The 17,756-nt window shown below is 46.5% G+C and overlaps 1 protein-coding gene across 1 annotated transcript in view; it reads left to right on the top strand.

Annotated features, from left to right (window-relative positions):
• Positions 1 to 17,756, top strand: part of LOC122800092 (prolyl endopeptidase) — a 1,490,953-nt gene that overhangs the window by 970,894 nt on the left and 502,303 nt on the right. The window contains 1 exon segment of the mRNA XM_044069645.1: positions 10,510 to 10,517. Within this exon segment, the coding sequence (XP_043925580.1) occupies positions 10,510 to 10,517 (8 nt within the window).

Raw genomic sequence — 17,756 nt, 5'->3', positions numbered from 1 at the left:
AAGGACATGCTAGTAATGAGAGTTTTTTCTGCTTACCTTAAACAACAAGAGTACACTTCCATTGTGATTTGGGAAAAGGGCTTTGCAGTCCATGAAACAGACGTTTTGTATGATATTTTGCAAATGTCTGCAGTTCATTCCATCTATCCAGAAGATAGCAGTTGTTCCAGACTGGTCAACTGGCCTTTTTTAAATTGACATCAGTGATATGGAATATGCTTCCTTCTTAGAACTATTGGTGATCATATTATCTTCCTGAATGCCCATTTCTGTCTTGTAGAGGTGAAAAGCCATTTTGTTTTGCCTTAGATGATTTGTGAGTTAGCAGTATGTCAATCTAGAAAAGACAGGCTTGGGAGTGGGATTGGTGGGAGTGAGCAACATTTGTCAGTTCACCCATCCAGAAAGGAGGGCACAGTTTGACCTATTGCTACACCCCAGTAGGAGTCTTGAGCTAAGCTAGTGTCATATGGGCAAGCTGACATCACATTGCCAGTAAGCTGGATTGTACTTGGTCGTATGTGCCGGTTATGCATACCCCATCCCAGGTAGCAAAAATTTCAGTGCAGCAGCTGTTGCAGAGTGAAATTAGGCTGAGTGGGGAGGGAATCTGCATGACTGGTAAATTGGTCCACTCCACAGTACCTGACTTGGGGAGTCAGTGACAGCACCCAACTTAGTCGTCCACAAACTTGGCCAGCCACAAGCCTTTTGTCTTTACCTAGACCTCTGAGAAGTAGGGGTCCCAGGACAGATTTCTGGGGAACTCCACTAGTGACACATCTGCTATTGGAGGTGGAGGTGCCTATTTTGATTTTGAGGGTCCTGTCAGTGAGCCAGTTGGCTATCCACCTGATGAGATTAGGGATTTACTCCAAGTTGTGGTAGCTTTTCGATGATGCCTGAGTGGGGATTCTATCAAAGGCCTTGGCCAAGTCGAGGTAAGCTGTGTGTACTGACTTTCTCTCATCTAGGGCCTTGGTGACTGTATCAAAGAAGTCAGCCAGGTTCAACAGGCAAGGTCTGCCCTTGACGAATCCGAACTGGTGGGATCAAGTGCTTGGTGATTGCCTATGTCCTTGTTTGAGATCCATAATAATATGCTCCATGGCTTTACAGATCATACTAGTCAAGCTAGTGGAGCGATAGTTTCCAGGGTCAGTAGTGGCACCACCTTTGTGCAAGGGGATGACAATGGCAATTCTCCACTCCTCTGGAATGAAGCCTGTGCTTAGGCTGTGTTTGAATAGGATGCTAGTTCTTGCTGGAGATGGTGCAGTATACAGCCTGGGATACTATCAGGTCCCATGGAAGCTGTGTTCTTTTCCTTGAATAGAGCCTTTAACACTTGATCTATGGAGATGTGAGGTGTGGCACAAGTATCGGGGATGTCAAAAGGGCTTTTGGGGGGGTCAGGTGTGCACTGAACCTCTCTGCTAGCAGGTTGACTAAGTCAATAGGATCAGTGTAAGTGAAACTGTTAAGTACTAATTTGGAACAAACCTGGGCTTTGCTATGGAGGTTCCTGACATAACTGAAGAAGATTTTATGGTTTCCCTTTGTTTCGGAGGCTAGTTTTGATTCATAATTGGCTTTGGAGGTTTTCACTAGTGATCTAATTTGCTTGTTGAGGCTAAAGAGGGAGTTTTCCAATTTGAAATTTGTTCCTTGTTACCCTTGGACAACAGTTTCTTCCTTTTCTTGTAAAGCCTGTTGATAGAGGATGTCTACCAGACAGGTTTGCGTTTCCTTGAGGAGCAGGTTTTAGTTCTTTTGGGTATGGCTGAGTCCATGCAGTTGTACAGGTCCTTGTATACTGGATTGGTGTACTGTTCAGCATAGCTGTCTGCATCCTCTGAGAGGGACGGTGGTGTGAAGCTACTGATTCCCTCCCTTAGGAGGTTGTAGTCCGCTTTTGTGAAGTTTTTTAGCTTGATTACGGCTGGGGGTGGGGATTGGGTGGAAAAGAAACTTCAAATGAGACAGATGATCTGACATCACCAGGGAAGAACATAGTATGGGAGTGGTGCAGTGGTCACCCATGTTAGTGAGAACCAAGTCCAGGATGTTATCTCCCCTAGTGGGGGATGAGATGAGCTGGTGTGCGTTAGAACCGATGAAGTCAATGAATCATTGGGTGAATACATTAGTGCAGGAATAGTTCACCCAGTCTATGGTGGGGTAGTTGAAGTCACCAAGGATCAGGATGTTGTCAATGAATCATTTGGTGAATGCATTAGTGCAGGAATAGTTCACCCAGTCTATGGTGGGGTAGTTGAAGTCACCAAGGATCAGGATGTTAGGGGGTACCTTGATGGAGTCAAGTAGATCCAGGTAGGAGGAGTAGGTGTCCTGAGTCATGGAGGGGGGTATATAGCTGGCTATAACTTAGATAGATGTCTGCCAACTGCCAGTTGCACCTGGAGTAGTTCGTGCGTCATGCTTGGAGACCGGTCTGGAGGTGTACCTGTCCCTAATGAAGATAGACTCCACTGGGCAGTCTCCCCTATTGGCAAAATCTGCTTGCTCTATTGTCATGTCAGCGAAGTTCTTAGAATACTTTCTGCTACATTATAAATATAATATTGTGTATGGCTGCTGCTGTTCTCCTTAAGCATCAGTATCCAAAATCCTACTCTGTTCTTATTGAATTATCCTCCCTTTTCATCATCAACCCTTTCCACTTTGCATTATCGCTTTCTGCTTGTATTATGTATAGGTGTCTAACTGTGTAGCTCTAAAATACATCTTCAAATCAGGTAATCCTAAACTACTTTTTCTTGGAATGGTCAGTTTATCCCACTTGTCCCTTGCCAGATAAATCCCTTCAACTCTTTATTAATTATTGTCTACAACTTCTCTGTTTGATAAAAATATGCCTGACCTGTATATAAAACTAGAGACACAACACATTTTCACTTCTTGCATTTTGCTGTCCATATCCATAAAAGGAGTTTCTCAGCTTTTGTATTGTCTTTTTAGTCTCTTCCCACATATCTGTTGCTGCTGTAACAGAATCCTTTTTAATCCATACTCCTAGGTACTTCATTTTGTCATATCCCCGTAAATATGGGTATTGCTGGACTCTGACTCAAGAACTGTTTACAGACACACCAGACAGCAGATGGGGGGCCTCCCTCCATCTCTGTCAAGGTTCAGGGTGTGTGATGACCTCATCAGAAGTCAGACCACATCAGTATAAAGGAGATAAGTGTCCTGCTTCTAGCCCTTCGGACTTCTCATTTCCGGTTTCATCATGGGCTTCTCAAAATTTTACAGACAACGCCACTGATGTGATATGTCAACAAGCAAGGGGAGTACAAGGTCCTGTCTTTGCAGACTTGCCGTTCAGGTCTGGGATGTAGCGGTCCAGTGTCAGGTAACTCTTCAGGCAGTTTACATTCCCCTCGGAGCGCAATCTGGTGGCAGACTGAGCAGGTCCAGCACACAAGCTCACAAATAGATGCTTCAGACAGATGTGTTTCTAGACATTGTCCAATGGTGGGGTATTCTTCAGGTAGATCTTTTTGCCCCCCACCCTGAAATTCTTCAGGTAGATCTTTTTGCCCACCCCCCCCCCCCCCCGAACAGACAACTTCCTTTATTGTGTTGCACAGTTGCAAGTCTTCTGGCTTGGAAAGTGGATGCCTTGTCTTTTCTGTGAAAGGGGATGTTTCTATATGCTTTCTGTCCCTTCTCCTTCCTCTGCTTCTGAGAGACTTGCACAAGATCAAGCAGGACTCTTTCCATAATCTTGATAGTGACTCCCTTTTGGCCCAGAGAGCACTGATTCCCCCTTCTTTCTCACTTAGGCAGGGGCAATCACTACAAGTTACTTCACCGGGTGGCTCTTCTCACACAAGACACAGGGTCTCTTATCCATCCTCACTTGTCTACTCTTTAACTGATGCTGTGGGTGATAGTTTTGAGCCCTTTTAGGCACCTCTTTTCTGAGGATGTGCTACGGGTCCTGCAGGAGGCCAGGAAACCCACTAACAGGAAATCATACTTGTCCAAATGGAAAATATTTTCTGTCTGGTGCCTCTCAAAACCAGGATCCCTTATCTGTGTGTAGGTTCCTATGGTTCTCTTACTTGTGTGATCTGCTGTATGTTAGGTTAGCATATTTATCAGTTAAAGCTCACCTGTCACCAGTTTCTGCTTGCCTGCCCTTGACTCCTATGTCTTCAAGATTTGATGTCAAACAATTTTTTAAAGATGTCTCATATCAGCCTCCCAAGAAGCCTCTTCTGCCCTTCTGGGACCTTAGTTTTGTTCTTGTAAACTTGACTTGGGCTCCTTTTGAGCTTGCTGCATCAGCTTCCTTACAACATTGTACTTGGAAGACTGTTCTTCTTTTAGCCTTCACTTCAGCTAAGAGTGTGCGTCTGAGCTTCAGCCTGTTATGGCTTTTCCTCCCTTTTTAATTTTTCATAAATACAGGGTGTCTCCATATACTAATCCTTCCTTTGTGCCCAAGGTGGTCAGTGAATTGTCTCTTAATCAGTCTTTTCATCTCCTGTCCTTTTTTTTTCTTCTCTGCAGTCTGCCATTGAGAAGGTTCTTCACACCTTGGATTCACATAAATAGCTCAGATGTTTAGATAAAACTAAGGATATTCATAAACCTGAGCATCTTTTTGTTTCCTTTCTTCCCAGGTCTTTGAGTTTGGTTGTTTGAGCAAACCATATCATCCTAGATTTCTAAAGCCATTTCCTTTTATTATTCATTTCATGGTAAATGCCTTCCCTCTTCAGTAAAGGCTCATTCTACCAGAACTGTTGCTTCCTCTGGTGTTTTTTTCAAAAGACTGCATACCAGTTCCTTCCCTGAGGCTGCTACTTGGTCTTCTGTCCATATCTTCACTAAGCGTTACAAGTTGGATATTATTTCTAGAGCTAGAGCTGGCTTTGCTAGGGCTACATGGGTTTCTAGAGGATGTGCCTTCTTCCTTCCAGGTTTCCTGTTGAGCTTGAGGGTTGAGGATTGGTTTAATGGTTAAGGGTTTACAAGGTATAGGGTTTGGGTCTCAAATGAGGTAACTCATTAGACTTAAAATGGCCCACAGGGGCAGTTAGCATACTACTTAACCTTTGAACCTATAAACCTATTTTGTACTCTCCTTTCTGTTAGGAATATTGCAGCAGTGATATGCAAAGAGGTAGTATAGTTGTGTAAAAGCTTATCATAACAGTAGATGTCCTTCTCTTCACCTTTGCAGTATTTGCTGCCTCTCTCTTGCCCTCCTGGCTGAGGGGTTCTTCTGTCTTTTCTGCAACTGGATGCACATCTCCTTCCTTCCTTGTCCCTTGGAGCATTCTATTCTTCCTGGGATTTTTTCAGTTCTATATGTCATCTTTATGCCCTATGCCTTGCGCAGGGAGCATGCATGTGACTGACGTATGGCACTTGTAAATATTAAAGGATTTGGTATACTGTCAAGATGTTGGGCTGTCCTTGGCAAGAGATCCCTTCTGATACAAATACTGCAACAGTGAAGAGGACATCTGCTGTTATGGCAAGATTTTACATAACTGTACTTTGGTTTTTACAATAAGTGTGCGAGCTACTGTTCTGTGGCCATTCCTACTGCATCAAGGTTCATTTATCAGCTATTTCAGCATGTCTGCCCATAGATTCTCCTCTTTCAATGTATTCTCATGGCAAAAATATTTTACAAGGGGTTTTACATAAGAAGCCTCCAAGAAAACCTGCGGCCCTCTTTGGGATATTAATTTTATGTTAAAGAAGCTAACCAGTCCCTGGGGACATTCTGTTCCTCCTGGAGCTAATCTGGCTAACTTTAGATGTTAAGTTGTCAATCTCGCCTTCATTCTTGCTGGATGGGTTCGGAGCCGATCCTCGGCTCCGACTCGGCACTTGCTTTAGCTTAGGAACTCCTTTTACCAGCTCGAGGCAACCCTATATCCCATGATGCAAGGCGGAACTACCTCAGATCTCGTTTGCCGCTTAGCGAAAGAGGTCTCCTTTACCAGCAGAGGTAAGTGAATTTCTTGTAAAAGAAAGAAAAAGCTTAGTTAGTATTTTTATTTCCCCTTTTTTAGTCATAGTGTAGTCTGTAGGATTACAGCCCACCCTATTCCCTTATTTTTCAAACTTTTATAACTTCCTTACAGTAAAAGTTTTAGTTAGGCCTTAAACCCCAGTGTTAATCCCTTCCTGTGTGTTGTGTGTAGGGGATTAATTTGTGTGTTTGTTGGGGTTTGTCTGTGTCTCTTCCACCTAGGATATGTCTAGGGAAGGCAAGGTCTCAGGCTTCAAGAAGTGTGACTCGTGCTGTCAGAAAATGTCTCTGACAGATGGTCACACTTCTTGTGTTTATTGCCTGGGGGCTTTGCACCTGCAGGACTCCTGTGCTTTGTGTCACTCTTTTAGCCAGAGAGTCCTGCAGGAAAGGAGGAACAAACTTATCCTCCGTGGCTTACTTAAGCCAGAAGGTTCTCCCTCGAAGGCAGGGTCTGGGAAACCTTCTAAGCCACCGAAGGCTCAGGCTTCAGTATCTAAGCCTCCTCCGGTGGCTCCGGCTCCGTCGGAGCCGAGATCGGCTCCGGCTGGAACCGATGTATCTGCCTCGAAGGTAGTGGGTTCGGTGCCGGCTGGATCCGATACCTTATCTACTGTAGCCTTGTCGGCTCCGGCTGGAGCCGACACTTTATCCAGCATCGGAGCTGAGAAACCTTCGGCTCCATCTGGAGTTCAGGGGACTTCGGCTCCGATGGCTCCGTCCCGGAAGAGATCTCGGTCCCCGTTACTGAGTATCCACTTTCGGCTCCGGGTCTCCTCTTTTGTCGGAGCGGAGCCATCGGAGCCGATCTTCGAGATCTTCCAGGCTGTCTGACCACGACTTGGAGAGGGTGGTAAGCAGGCTGTTGAAGTCTCAGGCACTGGCCCAAATGCTCCATAGCCCGTCTCATCAGACTTCGGCTATAGCCTTACCCCTTGAACTTCCTCCTCCGACTCCACATCGCAGTTCGGAGCCGGAGCTTCTCGGGACAGCGACTGTTTCGGTGCCGGAGCCGATACATCCTTCGGCTCCGTCATCCTCGGCTCCGATCTCCTCCTTGAGACCTTCATTGGAGGGATCTGGTCGTCGGGTTTCCCTTGTCGGCTCCGAGGGGGCTAGTGGCATCGGACCCTTGTCCGACCCCGGTCTCCCTCTCGGGGCTTCGGCTTTGGTAAGCTCGGCGCCGACATCGGCCTCGGTGCCTTCCCTCTCAGTGGAGCCGGGCATTCCTGTTTCCTCGGAGCGGGGATATTCCGGCCTCCCGGGGAGGGGAGCCTTTGAGGTGATGAGGAGTGTCCTGGCCTCTGAGCCTGGTCAACGGTCCATCCCTCTAGCTCCTCCCTCAGTGCCTGCAGACGCCTCTTGCCAGCCTCTTGCTCTCAGGCCCAGGGATCCATCGCCCCAGGTTTCCCCATTGGGAATTTCCTCCTCTTCCGAGGTTTCTCCTGATCCTGCAGGGGAACCCCCTCGGAAGAGGACGTGTAAGAGGAAACACACAGACTCCCCTGAGTCTACTACATCTGATACCGACTTAGATGAGTCGGAGGGTTCCCACGATCCCCTCTGAGGATGTCTCCTTTTCAGACATCCTTGAGCTCCTCAAACAGAGGGGGAATTGGCCCTCCATTGACCCCTCCGAGGATGAGTCGGTATACCTGGAGGCTTTTGGATCCTGACCCTCCACCTCCTGGGTGTCTCCGCCTTTCGACCCACTGATGCAGGTAGTGGCTCGGAAGGCGTGGGCTCCAGATTCTGTGGAACCTGTCCCCAGGAGACCATCCAAATTCATCACGGCCCCTTCGGACAAACAGTTCCTTTCCAAGGGTGTCTCTGTGGATACTATGGTGGTGGCGGCGGCCACTAAGAAGGAACTGGCGGATCCTTCAGTACCTGTCCATCCTCCTAACAAGGATTCTAGGACCATGGACAGGTATGGAAAGCGGATGTTTTCTTCAGCGACCTTTGCTATCGTTCGCTGAATTATCTTTGTCACTTCACCAGGCTTCAACGAGATGTTCTCAAGGAACTGGGAGAAGTAGTCCAGGATCCTTCTGCTGCTGGGGCTCAGGAAAAGATTGCCTCGTAGCTTGCAATCCTGAATTCCATATCTAACTCCTCCATGCGGCTCATATCCTATGCGGCCGATGGAGCGAGCAGGGCCGCAGGCACAGGGGTTGCTCTTAGACGCCAAGCCTGGATGCGGCTTTGTAATTTTGCGGACCCCTTTAAGGCGTCCTTCACTAATACCCCCTTTGATGGTTCGGCTTTGTTCGGACCTCAGGTGAAGGATACCTTGACCAGGTGTGAGCAGGACGGTAAAACTCTTTCTGCCGTTGGAGTCCAGTTTTCCACTCCTTCTAGACCATACCCCAAGGGTCAGAAGGGGGGGAAGATGTGGTTCCGTAAAGCCCAAGGAGCTACACCGGACACACGTGGTCAGTTTACCCCCAGAGGCAGAGGGGGTAACAATAATAGACGCCGCCCTAGAGGCAGGGGGGGGTCCTCAGAACCAGGGCAACAGGGAGTCTCTTCCTGAGAAGCCCTTTCAGCATCCCTGAGGTGTTGCCCGACTGTCCACCCTTGGAGGCAGTCGGGGGAAGGATTTCGCTGTACCCAGTAGCCTGGCAATCCCTATCTCAAGAGATGTGGGTACAGTCGATCATATCCGAGGGTTACAAAATCCCCTTGAAGGTTTCCGTACCTCTACAATCCCTTCCAGACATCTCACCCGGTCAAAGGGATTTGGCAGAACAGGAGGTTTCAAAGCTCCTAGAAAAAAGAGCCGTCCAGACTGTGCCAGCAGACCAGGTAGGATCCAGCGTCTACTCGAGATTCTTTTTGGTCCCCAAAAGGACGGGAGATTGGAGACCAATATTAGACCTGAGCAATCTAAACAGATTTGTCAAGAAGGCAAGATTCGGATGGTCACGCTTCAGTCCATTCTGCCCTTTCTGGGCAAGGACAACTGGATGTGCTCTATAGACCTTCAGGATGCGTACTATCACATAAAGATTCACAGACGCTCCAGAAGGTTTCTCCGTCTTCGGCTAGGGACCAGTCATTTCCAATTCAGGGCACTGCCCTTTGGCCTCACTTCAGCCCCAGAGTGTTTACCAAATGCATGGCAGTGGTCACAGCTCATCTGAGACGTCAAGGATTCCAGGTGTTTCCCTATTTGGACGACTGGCTCCTCTCCGCCACCACCAAGTGTCAGCTTCTTCAGTCCAGAGACTACACTCTACAGCTTTGCAGGAGTTTGGGAATTTCAGTAAATTTCGAAAAATCTTCTCTGCTGCCTTGCCAATCTATCACCTTTATAGGCGCAGAATTAAACACCGTCAAGATGTTAGCCAGACTAACAGATCAAAGAATTCTGGACATCCAAAAATTCGTTCGGCTTCTTTTGCAAAGCAACAAGATCAAAGCCAGGTTTATACTGAAGGTTCTAGGTCTTATGGCTGCGGCCATTGTTCTTCTACCACTGGCTCGCTTCCACATGCGTCTTCTGCAGTGGATGCTATTCACGCAGTGGTCCTACCACAGTCTCCCGATGAGGCACGAAGTCTTGGTAACACAGTCGTGCCAAGCTCATCTGAACTGGTGGATATCTTCCCCTCTTCTTCATCAGGGCCGACCCTTTATTCCCTCTCCTCCAGTTGCCACAGTCACTACGGATGCCTCTCTGATCGGGTGGGGGGGCATTATCAGGGCAGGATGGTCCACGGGACGTGGCAACCCATAGAATACCATCTGCACATAAATGTCCTAGAGATGAGAGCAGTGCTTTTAACGTTGCAAGCCCTCAACGACTTTCTTCCCACGGGGACTATTGCAGTACAGACGGACAACATGTCCGTAGTCTGGTACATCAACAAACAGGGCGGGACCAGGTCCTATCCGTTATGTCGAGAAGCTCTCAGACTTTGGCAATGGGCGATCTCTTCTCAGCGGTTTCTGATAGCAACGCACATCCTTGGCAGGTCCAACCTATTAGCGGACAGGCTGAGCAGATCCATTCTGATGCCTCACGAGTGGTCTCTCAATCAATCTGTAGTGGATCAGATTTTTTCTGAAGTGGGGCACTCCTTGTTGCGATCTTTTGCTACTCCTCAAAACAACAAGTGCCCGATTTCTTCACTCTCTTTCCCCTTCCAGGCCAACCTCTGAGAGACTCTCTAACCCAGGATTGGCCCGGGGACTTCTGTGCTTTTCCTCCTTTTCCCTTGATTCCACAAGTCATTCAGAAAGCCACCGTTTTGAGAGCCAAGTTGATCCTCATTGCCCCATATTGTCCTCGACAAATTTGGTTTCCATCTCTGCATCGTCACCTTCTGGTGCAGCCCTGGCATCTGGACCCAGTTCCGGATCTCTTGATCCACCAATCGGGTCAGCAGCACCGGGCCATTCATTCTCTCAACCTCACTGCTTGGTTGCTCCACTTCCTACCCTAGCCAGGCTACCGATGGTTTCGGACTCAGTCAGAGACATTTTAGTCTCTTCCTTGAAGTCGTCCACTAGGACTGTTTATGCTAGCAAGTGGCGACGTTTTTCTATTTGGGCGAATTCCAGAAATATTGACCCCTTTACTGCTCCTGTACATTCGGTTTTAGATTTCCTGGCGGAGGTTTTTCATTCAGGATCCTCGTCATCTACAGTCAAAGTACAACTGGCTGCTATTTCTAAGTATCATGTTGACCTGCATGACAATAACATTATGTCTCATAGGTTATGCAAGGCTTTTCTCAGAGGAGTTTTCCTCCTAAAACCACCTGTAAAGCATCCTCCTCCGCAATGGGATCTAAACTTAATGTTGTCATCCTTGATACTACCTCCCTTCGAACCGTCTGCTTCATGTTCTTTGAAGTTATTGACCTGGAAAACTATATTTTTACTGGCTGTCACTTCTGCAAGAAGGGTTTCCGAGATTCAAGCTCTCTGCATTCGTTCCCCTTATTTGGTTTTTCATAAGGACAGGGTATCATTAAGAACTAACCCTTCCTTTCTCCCCAAAGTCGTATCTCAAACCAACATTAACCAATCTATAGACCTACCAGTCTTTTTCCCAAACTATTCCGACAGAGCTGAACAGAAACTGCATTTTTTGGATGTCCATCGTCAGCTCAGGTACTATTTGCATAGAAGTAAACAATTCAGAAAATCGGACCAATTATTTGTCTCCTATGCAGAAAACAGGATAGGTCTTCCAGTATCTAAAGTGACCTTATCCAGATGGTTGACTTCCACTATTTCCTATGTGTACTCTCTCAGAGGCAAACAGCTATCTTCTAAGCCAAAAGCACACTCAACCAGGAGTCTATCCACTTCTGCAGCTTTTCAGGATAGACTACCCATTGATACCATTTGTGCAGCAGCTACTTGGGCTACGCCCCATACCTTTGTCTCTCATTACAAGTTGGACTTGGCCTCCAGAGATAGGGCCAGTTTTGGTTCCACAGTTCTCAAGAGTCTGTTCCATTGAGCCACCCGGGATACAGGTGCTAGGGGCGGTCCCATCCAGCAAGAATGAAGGCGAGATTGACAACTTAACATTTAGAAGTTATGTACCTACCATAACGTTCCATGTTAGTTGTCTTCTCTCACCTTCTTTCTTGCGTCCCTCCCTCCTTCCCCCTGGCCTGGACAGATCTTGAAGAGTTCCTATTAGGTTGTTTCCTCCGGAGCCTTCATATGAGGACTTCTATTAGGAACTTGTGTTCCTAATTATGTTAGGATAGTCTTTAGCAGGGTAGGTTAGCTACCAAACGAGATCTGAGGTAGTTCCGCCTTGCATCATGGGATATAGGGTTGCCTCGAGCTGGTAAAAGGAGTTCCTAAGCTAAAGCAAGTGCCAAGTCGGAGCCGAGGATCGGCTCCGAACCCATCCAGCAAGAAAGAAGGCGAGAGAAGACAACTAACATGGAACGTTATGGTAGGTACATAACTTCTAATTTCTTAACATAGACAGATATTTTTACTGATTGCTCTGACCTCTGCAAGCTTTTATGTTGAGTTAACCCTATCTCATTTTCCACTGAAAGAGATTTTCTTTGAAAACTAAACATTCTAAAGTGGCAATGAAATTTACTTTAAGCCAAGCTATGCATCTCCTTGTTTTCTTTCCTGAACCTAAAAATGAGGGGGAAAGGATACGCCATACCTTGGTTGCCCACAGATAACTCTGGAACTATCTTGACCGAGCTAAATCTTTCAGCTCCTCTGTTCAGTCGTTCATTTCTTGTGAAGGTAAGCAGAAGCGACAAACTGTGTCAAATGAACTGTTTCCAGATGGTTGTCTCAGGCTATCTCTTCAGATCAGTTGATGTTAAGTTGTCCCATCTCGCCTTCATTCTTGCTGTTTGGGTTTGGAGCCAATCCTCGGCTCCGACTCGGCCTACTTGTATAGCTCGAGAGCTATTTACTGGCTCAAGGCAAACCCTTATCCCAGATTGACCAACTTCAGCTACCCAGATCTCGTTTGTGGCTTCAGCTGCGAGGTTACTCCGTTACTGGCTCAGGCTTAGTATAGTTTTTTTCTATGATTATAATTGTTTATTCTTAAAAAAAAAAAAAAAAGAAAAAACTGTTTTTTAGTATTGTAGTGTAACATGTCTAAAGAGGCCAAAGTTTCTGGCTTCAGAAAGTGTGACTCATGCGGTCAGAAAATGTCTCTGACAGGTGGGCATACTATAGCAATAACCCACGCCTGGGTGTGGGTAATGCGGGATTTACACACGGTTGGCGTGGTTTGGCCCCGAGGGCGAAGCCCGAGGGACCAAACAGAGACAACCGTGGGTAAATCCCGCATTACCCACACCCAGAAGTGGTTATTATTATATCTATGACATTATTTAAGAAAAGAAATAATTACTTTTCTTAAATAATGGCATTGTATAATGTCTCTTTGCTGCCCTTCCGCAGCTGTCTAGTATCCGCGGCAGTTCTGATGTACTGCGCATGCTTACGCAGTACATCAGAGCTGTGGCCAAAAGGAACGGAGAAAGCAAGATCTCCATTGCTTTTTACTGTTTCGCTATGTTAAATGGGTTTAACATAGCGAGACAGCTTTAAAATGAGCAACGGAGATCTCCATTGCTTGTTTAAAACCTGTGTCGCTATGTTAAACTCTGTTAACATAGCGAGACAGTGTTTTAAAAGAGACTTATACTAATGGAAAAAGTCCGGGCGACCGGACCTTTTTCCATTAGTATAAGTCGATTTACAACGTGCACGCTGGCCAATCAGCGTGCACGTTTTGGAATATTAATGGGGGGGTCATGGTATAATAGTTGTGTTTATTGTTTAGGGGCTGTGCACCTGCAGGACTCCTACTCTATCTGTCATGCATTTAGTCCAAGGGTCCTGCAGGAGCGCAAAAACAAATTAATCCTTTGAGGATTATTGAAACCACAGGATTCCCCGGCAAAAGGTTCTCAGCCAGAGAAATCCTGTAAGTCTTTCGAGCTGTCGGCTCCATCCTCGGAACCTAGTCCTGGGCTTGAAGAACCAAGTTTGTCGGTGCTGACTAGCATCGACAGGTCATCTCCTCCCTCTGCTCCAACTGCCACCTCAGAGCTGTCTCTGAGCCACAAGCGTGCAAGGTCTCCTTCATTGGAGCCAATCTGCTCGGTGCCACAGTCACCCTTATTAGGAAGTGAACACAGTCATCGCTCTTCATCCCACTCCTCTCAATCCTCCAGGTTATTGGATCAAGACGTGGAGAAAGTATTCAGCAGGTTGCTTAAATCACAGGCCCTTGCGAAATTACTTTCCAGCCCACCTCACCAAGTTGCAGCTCCATCCGCCTCCATCTCCATTCCTCCTCCGACTACACTTAGTTCGGAGCCGGAGACCATGGATGCGCTGATAGTAGAACCGACCGTGCCGATCACCTCCTCTTCGGTTCCGATGTCTACTCCAATCATGTTGATTGTTCCGTCCATCGAGGGATCTGGGCACCGAAGCTCTCTTGTCTGCTCCGAGGGGGGAAGTGGCATTGGTACCTTGTCCGACCCTGCTCTCCCTCTCGGAGCTTCGGCGCAGGTGAGCTCGGCTTCCACATCGGCCTCAGAGCCATCGCCCTCGATGCGGAGAAGGACTCCCATCTCTTCAGAGCCGGAGCTTTCTTTGCCTCGGAATCGTGATGTCTTCGAGGTCATGCGGAGTGTGCTGTCCCCTGAAGCAGCCCTACTATCAGCCCCATCGGCTCCTTCTCTTGTGGTGCCTGTGCTAACCTCTGCTCCTCCTCTGGCCCAGAAGCTTAGGGAACCTATGCCCCAGGACATCCCATTGGGTGACCCCTCGTCTTCTGAGGCCTCCCCTGATCTCTCAGAGGAGCCTCCTCGGAAGAAGTGCAAGAGGAAGCACCTAGACTCCCCTGAGTCTGTCACCTGAGATACAGACCTGGATGAATCGGAAGGGTCCCCCAGGTCCCCCTGTGAAGATGTTTCCTTTTCGGACATCCTTGAAATGCTTAGGCAGAGGGGGTGGCTGGTCTTCCTCAGCCCCTACCGAGGATGAGTCTGTATACCTGGAGGCATTCGATTCCCGACCCTCCACCTCCTGGGCGTCTCCACCTTTCGATCCACTCATGTCTGTATTGGCTCGAAGGGCTTGGTCAGCTCCGGATGCTGTGGAGACCAAATAAGTTCATAACAGCTCCCCAGGACAAACAATTTCTCTCTAAAGGTGTGCCAGTTGATGCCATGGTGGTAGCAGCCACCAAGAAAGAGCAGAAACCTCTTTGTCGCTCCATCCACCAAACATAGTCTAGGACGATGGACAGATATGGGAAGTTAATGTTTTCCTCAGTGACCTTCTCAATGAGGTCCTTGAATTATCTCTCTCATTTTACGCGACTTCCAAGGGATCTTCTAAAAGAGCTTGGATACACCCTACAAGGTCCTACAGCTGAGGGAGCATCAGCCAAAATAGCTTCCCAGCTTGCAACTCTTAATTCTATAGTCAACTCCTCAATGAAGCTGATTTCCTATGCAACCGATGGAGCGAGCAGAGCCGCAGGCACAGGAGTGGCTCTCAGGAGGCATGCTTGGCTGCAGCTGTGCTAGCAAATGGAAAAGATTTTCTTACTGGTCAGAATCTTGAAACTTAGACCCCTTTTCAGCCCCAGTCCATCAAATTCTAGAATTTCTAGCAGAGCTTTTTTCAGTCTGGTGCGACTGCTGCTACCATCAGGGTACAACTGGCAGCCATATCTAATTTTCATATTGGAATTCTTAATTCTAGCATAATGTCTCATAAGCTCTGCAAAGCCTTCATGAGAGGAACATCTCTTCTTAGTCCCCCAGTGAGGGATCCACCTCCGCCTTGGGATCTCAATTTAGTTTTGACTTCTTTGATTCTGCCTCCCTTTGAAGCAGCAGCTTCATGTCCCTTAAAATTTCTTTCTTGGAAAACACTTTCTGGTTGCTATTACCTCAGCTTTCAGAACTCCAAGCACTCTGTGTTCGTCCTCCATATATGGTGTTTCACAAAGATAGAGTTTCTCTGAGAACCAACCCATCCTTCATACTAAAAGTCTGTTCAGAAAACCATTTAAATCAATCCATCGATCTCCCAGTCTTCTTTCCCAATTATAGCAACAAGGCAGAATATGGTCTTCACCAACTGGATGTGCACAGACAATTACGTTTTTACCTCCATAGGACCAAAGAGCTAAGAAAGTCGGACCAATTATTTCTCTCCTATGCTCACAATAAGCAAGGCCTTCTAGTTTCTAAGGTGACCTTATCCAAATTGTTATCTGACACCATTGCTTTATTTATCAGTTAAGGCATAAATATCTACCAGCAAAACTGAAAGGTCATTCTACTAGAGCATTAGCATTACTAGAGTCTGTAGCCTTTCAGTCTAAATTGCCCATAGACTCAATTTGTGCAGCTGCCACTTGCGCAAACCCTCATACCTTTATCTCTCATTACAAAGTGGATGTGGACTCCCGGAGCAGGGCTATCTTTGGTTCCGCTGTTCTGAAGAGTCTGTTCCAATGAGCCACACAGGGTCTTTAGGTGCTAGGGACGCTGTCCCAAACAGCAAGAACGAAGGCGAGATGGGACAACTTAACATAAAAAAGTTATGTACCTACCATAATGTTCCATGTTAGTTGTCCTTCATCTCGCCTTCCTTCTTGCGTCCCCCTCCTTCCCCCTTCCAGGAGAATTGAGAGGAGTTCATTATGGTTTCACTGGCTGATTTCCTTTTTCTTGGTTCACATGCCAGGTAATTTTATGACAGTTTACTCTGATCTGTTATTTTGGTAAATCAGTTTTAGGTTACTGGTTACTTTATATGTCTAGTGTACGCTATCACAAACGAGATCTGGGTAGCTGACGCTGGGCATTCTGGGATAAGGGTTGGTCTTGAGCCAGTAAATAGCTCTCAAGCTATAGAAGTAGGCCACTCCGAACCCAAACAGCAAGAAGGAAGGCGAGATGAAGGACAACTAACATGGAACGTTATGGTAGGTACATAACTTCTTTTTCATTCTTGTGAAGGTAAGAAAGGACATCCTTTGTCAAAACAGACTATTTCCAAATGTTTTTCTCAGGCTATTACCTATTGTTATACTCACCACAGCAAAACTATTCCAGGCAAGGGCAATGCCCACTCTTCCAGTGCTTTGGCTTCATATGTGGCTTTTTGGAAAGTGTTGTTGTGGAAAGTGTTGGATTCTAGAATTATTATGGAAGCAGCAAGTTGGTTCTCTATACATACATCTACAAGGCATTACAAGCTGGATTCCTTCTCTAGGCATTGATCAGGCTTTGTATGAACCATTTTCCAGGGGCTGCTGGACTGTTCTCCCTCACAAATATTGTAAGCTGGGATAATCTACCCATGTAATTAAGGCTACTGCAGCAGTTATCAGTGTGATGAACATAGTACAATTGTGCAAGTAAGTTTACCGTAGCAGTTGATATTTGAATGATTACTGTTACAGTACCCCCTCTCTCCCTTGTTTTTGGTGTGTTTAAGCTAGGGTGTGAATAATTTTTGTTGTTTCTAGTGTTATCGTTTCAGGGCTCAGCCTCCTCTCTGTTGGCATGAAAGCTCTGAAGGGCTGTGCTTCACAACCTGACAACGCAATTATGCAGTGTGTGCTAGTGAGTGAGACATTTTGATTGTGGGAGCTAATGTTGAATTATTCTGAAAGAGGGCTCTCAGATGCTACCAACTGCATAGGGTCCTTTTAATGATTAGCTGTTAGGCTCCCTACTCGTATATCTGTTTAAGGCACCACAGTTCTAAGAAATTGGCAAAAAGACACTCGGTGAAAAGGAATGGCAAAATTGCACATCATAGAAAGAGGGATCCTTGGATGGAGAACAAAGCCATGTCAGAATATATCTCCCAACACTCGAGGAAAAGGAATGTTAAAATTATATAGAGTTAAAGCACTTTGGGGGTGAAAGATAAAACAGAGTCAGAATAGCTGTCCAATTATGCCATTCTGTAGAAGAGAAAAAAACAAGATTAAACACTTAACTGTGATGTAGAATCTTTAGTGCTGCATAGAGGATCAAGATGTATTGAAATACATTTTTTGCTTTAGGAGAAAGTCTGTAGTTTTATCTGCTTGAGTTTAGAATCACTGATGCAAGGTAGATGTCCTTCCATTTCACTGTTGCAATATTCTTAACATGAGTGATCCCCTGCCAATGGCAGCCCGACATCCGGTCAGTATACCAGAGCCTTTAGTTTATCGATATGCTAT

Source organism: Protopterus annectens, chromosome 1.part0 (assembly GCF_019279795.1).
Source record: "Protopterus annectens isolate FY-2018-M chromosome 1.part0, PAN1.0, whole genome shotgun sequence".
Taxonomy (NCBI): Eukaryota; Metazoa; Chordata; order Ceratodontiformes; family Protopteridae; genus Protopterus; species Protopterus annectens.
This window is presented reverse-complemented; position numbering and strand designations above follow the sequence as displayed.